Source organism: Phragmites australis, chromosome 6, assembly GCF_958298935.1.
Source record: "Phragmites australis chromosome 6, lpPhrAust1.1, whole genome shotgun sequence".
NCBI classification, from domain to species: Eukaryota; Viridiplantae; Streptophyta; class Magnoliopsida; order Poales; family Poaceae; genus Phragmites; species Phragmites australis.
The window spans coordinates 1,393,334-1,399,978 of NC_084926.1; the positions used below are offsets into that span (position 1 = coordinate 1,393,334).

At 44.6% G+C, this 6,645-nt stretch overlaps 1 protein-coding gene across 1 annotated transcript; it reads left to right on the forward strand.

Moving 5' to 3' along the window:
* Window positions 1–3,530: 3,530 nt before the first annotated feature.
* LOC133920966 (NAC domain-containing protein 79-like) lies at window positions 3,531–6,160 on the forward strand. Its single transcript, XM_062365633.1, has 3 exons — window positions 3,531–4,405; window positions 5,072–5,340; window positions 5,506–6,160. Exons 1-3 carry the CDS (start codon window positions 4,246–4,248, stop codon window positions 5,911–5,913), a joined length of 837 nt encoding a protein of 278 aa, XP_062221617.1. The 5' UTR covers window positions 3,531–4,245; the 3' UTR covers window positions 5,914–6,160.
* Window positions 6,161–6,645: the final 485 nt, after the last annotated feature.

Consider the following 6,645-nt stretch of genomic DNA (forward strand, 5'->3'; position numbering starts at 1 on the left):
TTGTCTATGTGTCACGTAGCCCTTTTTGCATGGTGCTGTTTGGCTTAATGTTTTGGCTGGATGAAACAACCTAAATCTATGGGTGATTTGCTTCGTAATTGGCTTAATCTGGTCTTTAAACAATCGCATAATTTGATCTTATTTATGTTTGCAGGTTTAGAGTGGGCTATTTGGAGGACACGCAATAAAGTAGCGATAGAAAGGAAATTCCCTGCCTCACCGATTGACATTCTATTTTTTTTGGATTTCCTACTTGCAGAAGTGAAAGTGTCTCCTCAAAACCGATGAAAAGGTGACCATGGAGGCTGTGGCGTCAAAAATGGTGCATTGGATCAGATCTTTCGATGTGAGCTCAGCATATGTGTCTGATATAATAGAACTTTAGGCTTTCTGGCTTCATGTTGATCATGTGGTTACCTGCTGGTTAGCTTAAGGGTGATCTAATGTTTTATAGTTAGGCGTCAATCAAAGCTTTGTACTTTTGGTTTGATCTGTAAGCTGGAGTTCCCAGTGGTGACTGGTTCCCTCTTGTTTCAGTTCTGATTGTCTGTCAGTGACTTTTTATTAGTTTTCAATAAAACCGAGGAATCTCTTTTTTTTTAAAAAAAAGAAAAAAAGATTATCCTGTTTGAACCACAACTTTATTGGAGATTTCTTTTTCTTTTGTGACCCTGCTAGCTAGGCTGGTCTTGATTATTACTCCAGTTGTTTATGTCATACATGCATGTGCTGAACTGCAGATCAGTTATGGCTGCCATTTCATTCTTGTTTGCATCATTAGGATATATATCCAGAAATTCTCATCAGAAGGCAGATGGATAATCTATGCACTATATACTGTTCTTATTTAATTTCCTTTGATTTTCTTCTCCTGCCTTTTAAGACTAATTAAGATGTCAAAGATCTCAGACCCAAGAAAAGATAACTTGGCCCGGCCAACCGTCGTTAACGGATGGAAACGTCAGAATCTATATATCTTTCCTGATTAATCTTTTTAGAGCTATCGAATCGCAAGATTGGTGCAATGGCTGATGTACCAGACAGCGCCCGTTAATGAGTTTGCGATTGCTTCCGATCCTCTCCCTGAAGATCAGGCAGAGGTAGTGCTGCGACTTGACCGTGCCGTGCCGATACGGCTTGGCTCCGTCGTATCTTGTATCACGTCGTGCCATACTCATTAGACACATCAACTTATCGTGTCGTGCCGTGCCGACATGAGTCAACTCAGTAAGGCTCAAGCATGGCTCTCGGCACGACATGCTACCGTCGTGCCGTGCTAGTCCAGACACGGTCCTGCTCTATGTCGCCTGACAATGATTACATATTTATCTCTTATTATCTCACACTTGTATCTATCATGCTCATACATGCTCTATGTCATCTGATAATGTATATGTATCTCTTACCATCTCATAATTATGTCTCTTATGCTCACATATCTCTCTTAGTGTCTTATGTTTTGTATCAGAGAGATTAGAGAATAAATATAGAAAAATAGTCATGTAAATTGTGTAGTGTCCTTTTCGTGCTATACCGATACGTGCACAGCCTAAGCCATTGTGCCATACTGGTACGCCCACCATACCAAAGTCTTAGGCACGATACAACTCTCGTGTTTGTGCCGTGCCAATCCGACCCAAAATATTTTGTGTCATGCCGTGCTTTGGGCTATGTCAGAACACGTGTGAGTGGTCTAAGAATGGTAGGGCCCATGTCCCAGCTCTAGACAGAGGTAATGCTATCTTGAGTGATTGGGATTGGACACCTTAATTAGCTTCCAGAGTTGCCGCGCGCTATAATCAGGATTCAGGCAGGAATACAAAATATATGTATCAATCAGTCAATCAACGCTTATCAGTTTATGTTAGTTATTATTCCCCCATGATTAATCCAATAATGATCAGATCTCTTTAATTCCTTAATATCTGCTTTGTTCTGGTGTTGCCTTGCATGACGTCACTCATCCATCTGAGTTAGTTATCCCAACTGCCATGAAATTGCACTCTCAGCAATCTTGATATTCTATTAACTACTAGTAATCAAATTGTTCGACCGTAACTTGAACAAGATATATATGTTTATACAAATATCCTAATGCAGTACCATGCACGTACCTACCAACTTGCATCACCGACCCTGGCCTACTTAATTCCCGATACTTCAAATTGATTTGTACTTGAATCGATGCATATATGTGCATCACCTTGCAGGTAGCCAGATTTAATTCTTTTTCCTGTCTAGACATGGATATTTATCTGCACAGATGGATGGAAATCAGGAGTACTACATACTTTTAGGGACGACGTTAAGTTCCAACAACATACATGTACTCACGGTGTACTATGATATACACTGATCACTAATACACGTACTGTACTTGCTCACCCCCTTTTATTCTGACGGATATGCCGGCTGCTACTGTTTTGGAATAGCCAGCGCTGCAGGTGATCGAAGTGCGCGCCCTAGCTGATGACGGTACATGCATGCACGGTTGCGCGCCTTTCTTTCCTTTGCACCACACACAGCATCGATTTCCCTTTCCCGTGCAATTAATCCAACTGGGTGATGAGCTGATGAACACATACACACGCCTGTGATCGATCCCCAGGGGCCAGCCAGCCATGGCTAGATTGCCGTCGTCATATCGTTATCTGCTTCATCGTATAGAGCAAGAGCCAAGAGGATATATCGATCGCTGATGAAATTATTGTTGCTGGAGGACATCGATCGGTGCTGAAATTATTGTTGCTGTGACATCGATCTCTGCTCCTTTGGACATGCGCCCACTTAATTATATTCTCTCCTCGTTCCCATACTCTTCGAGTAGAAGAGATTTTCTCCTCCTTTTATTTTATTTTCCTTTCATTTTCTTGTCCCAGCTGAGTCCGAAGTCGGAGTACAACGAGTACAGACGCCAAGTCCGAAGGTCTTTTCTGCTGTATAGTCAGACTAGCTTGAAAAGAACAACAGTCCATATGCAGATCGCCGAGATAAATATCAAAACGAGTAGCAATGACAGCGACCATCAGCTAGCTAGAGAGACCTCATCGCCATGATTCATCAGCATCTACTACTGAAGATGCCTTGCTTAAGTAACACTTTTAGCAAATAAGTAACTCCCCACCTCATCTTGATATTTTTGTTGGCTTGCGTAAATTACCATGTTTAGTGCGATGTAGTAGCACATGTGTGTACAAGCACATGCGCTTACTTGTAAGCAAATTTAACCACTAGCTAGCATGCATGCAGCTCCCAGCTGACACATGAATAGTGAGAGCACTGAGAGGATGAAGAGGAGAGGATCGGCAGTAATACAACCTTGTGTGCTAAATGTGTCTCTATTGACAGTGCCATAGATGTTGCTGTTGCCAAGTGGGGCTGCTGGTTTCTCTAGCCAACAAGTTTCTTGTGAGCCTGGGTCTCCTCCTCTCCTCTCCTCTAGAGCTAGATCTTCTTCCTCTTCCTCTCTGCACACATCTCTCTCTCTCTCTCTCTCTCTCTCTCTCTCTCTCTCTCTCTCTCTCTCTCTCGAGTTCGTGCTGCGCAAGCATCGGCGAGATAGGAAAAGGCGCCGCGAACGCGACAGGCGCTCACGCGTCCTCCTTCCCCTCTCCCCGCCGCTGCTCCGCGCTAGCTCTCGGAGGCGACAGGGAAATCAAGGATGAACAGTCTTCTCTGCCAATAGCTATAGATCAAGCCACAGCTATCGCGATCGTTCGGCAGGTCCCTGCTTCTCGTCAGCATCTGGATCGATCGATCGATCACACAGACGACGTACACCGATAGAGATTGCCCTGGCCGAGCTAGCTATTGGTACCTTCTCGCCCTCTCCTCTAGTCCTCTACCCCGGCCTCTAGTACTAGAGTAGTACCACTACTCTCCCTCCCTCCCTCCCTCGTTGTTGCTTGCTTCCCTACACTTCTTCCTCCTCTACGTATATAATTAATCCAGCACCAAGCTATATATACTCGCTTCCTACCAGCCAAAGGTCACACAAGCTCAAGCAACAGCAACATAATAGATATGTGCAGCTAATTCTCACTCCTCCATCTCCTCTATCTCCCTCTCTTCTCTTTGCTCTTCTCTTTTCCTCTCTCTCCATGTGCAAATATATAGCTAGCTAGCTGCATATAGGTTAGCTTGTGTCTCAGCCATATATATATGTCCAGGTACATACAGATTACAGTGCAGATATAGAGAGGAGGAGGAAGAGATTATCTAGCTAGGTAGTCGTAGGCTGCAGCCATGGGCCTGAGGGACATCGAGCTGACGCTTCCGCCGGGGTTCCGGTTCTACCCGAGCGACGAGGAGCTGGTGTGCCACTACCTGCACAACAAGGTGGCGAACGCCGGCGGGGCCATGGTCGAGGTGGATCTGCACACCCACGAGCCGTGGGAGCTGCCAGGTACGTAGTAATTAGTTGGTAGATACCCTACCGGCTAATGAATTAAATATAGTTAGTCCCTCTCCAGCAAGCTACCTCGCCTATCTGCTGGCTAACTCAATTGATTGATTAACTCGATCAATTCCGTGTCATGGAATGATTAGTTTAGCACGCAACCACGTTTTATTGGTCCAATTACATCTGTTTTGTTTTTGTTAATTATGAAGGTGCAAATCATATTCACGCATATGATCTCTGCTAATCGATCGGCGCTTTTATATGGCGCCCGGCCAGCAGTACGCGTTACTTCTGATACAAGTCTCCTAATTTTGGGATCAATAATAATCCAGCATATAATCCAGCAGGCTAATAACTATCGGATTTCGGTGTGTAAAATTTGAGGGTAAATTAATAAATATTCAATCCGAGAATAATCATGTAATGATCTATTTGAGGAAAAGACAAAGGAACAAAAGGGTAGTTTTACCGGCATTTTCAAGACTGGTTTTCCCCCATTTAATTCCCCATTCTGATATGATTTGCATCTCAAATAAGGTTTTCTTCACTAGACCTCTTAGCAAAATAATTGTGAATCTTGAAATTTCTATTCCAATTAGTACTACTGATTGCATGATTTGAAGTTCTTTGTTACTGATCGATCATTGCGTGTGTTTATATGCGTGCTAGACGTTGCGAAGCTGAGCACGAACGAGTGGTACTTCTTCAGCTTCCGCGACCGCAAGTATGCGACGGGGCTGCGCACCAACCGCGCCACCAAGTCCGGCTACTGGAAGGCCACCGGCAAGGATCGCGTCATCCACAACCCCCAGGCCGGCCGCGCCATCGTCGGCATGCGCAAGACCCTCGTCTTCTACCGCGGCCGCGCGCCCAACGGCATCAAGACCAGCTGGGTCATGCACGAGTTCCGCATGGAGAACCCCCACACCCCACCCAAGGTAGTACATGCATATAGATGAACGCAATTACTTACTGCTAATATATTTGATTAATTGGTTACTCAATTAACTGATGATTGATTCACTTTTACAGCAATAGTACCTGGTTAATAATTACTGAGTCATTAGGATGTCAGTGACATGTATGTGTGTACATGCATGCAGGAGGACTGGGTTCTGTGCAGAGTTTTCTACAAGAAGAAAGTCGACGCGATGGACTACGCTATGGACAACGAGCAGGAGCTCGCCATGGCTCGTGGACCTGCTGCGAACGCCAAGTACTCCTCCTTGTCCCCTGACCCGGGCTACTCGCCTCCGTTCCCCGCCCTCGGCAGCAGCCACTACCAACTGCCGCCATCGTCCGATCACCACTCCCTCAACGACTTCTCCGCCATGGCGCTGCTGCAGCACAATAGCATGTACGACTTCCACGCCCAGCCTCTCGACGGCGGCGGCGTCCTTGGGGCAGCTGCGGGGTCAAGAGACGGCAGTGGCGATCAATGCGGCGGAGGGGTGCTGGTGGACCTAGGGCTGGAGGAGCACTACAATTACAACAACGTGATGCAGATGTGATGTCGGTGCTGAAATCTAGCTGCTCCCTGCAGTGTGTGACAATAACCACTTTAATTTGATTTTATTTGTTCGTGATCTTTGTGCAGAATCCGTTGTGCATGTAATGCACGCCCGTGTAGTGCTGTTGCGTTTGGATTGATATCGTTAGGCTGAGATTGAAGAACTGCTGTTGTGCATGTACATACTTATGGATCGGTGTCTATTGTTGGGCAGCTGGAGTTAATTTGGAACCTTTTTGTTGTTAGTATTTGTAATTATATCATTCCTAGCATCGTATATATGCAGTTGTGATATATGATCGAACATATGATCAGCTAGCTTGCATCTGTGGACAGTTTGAGATAACTGATGACGTTTACAAAAAAGTGTTGCTGTGTAAATAGTAGTTAACTAACTCTTTTCTGTTTTACATGCATGGATATATGCATGAAAGGATTTGACATTAGCATGCATAAAAATATAACTGATAGTAAGCAGGGTAGTTTGATACTGAAATGCATGCTATCTGCAAAGAAAAGGTACAAAAAGAAAAGGTGTCAGACATTTTTGTGTACAGATTCTTTTTTTTTCAACGGGGATGTTTTTTTAGTCTCAAAGCCATCGAAGTTATCTGCCAACTTTAATTGAATGTTGTCCGCTAGCTGTAATTGAACGGAGATGTACAGATTTTTATGCATCACATATTTAAGTCTCCCCTTCACAGGTGCAGACATTTTAATTACACACTGTTGC

Excerpts from the sequence above, each read along its gene's own strand:
- LOC133920966 (XM_062365633.1), top strand. The coding sequence starts at position 4,246 with ATGGGCCTGAGGGACATCGAGCTGACGCTTCCGCCGGGGTTCCGGTTC. Across the intron at positions 4,406-5,071 it reads CGAGCCGTGGGAGCTGCCAG|ACGTTGCGAAGCTGAGCACG; the intron begins GTACGTAGTAAT and ends TATGCGTGCTAG. Across the intron at positions 5,341-5,505 it reads ACCCCCACACCCCACCCAAG|GAGGACTGGGTTCTGTGCAG; the intron begins GTAGTACATGCA and ends ACATGCATGCAG.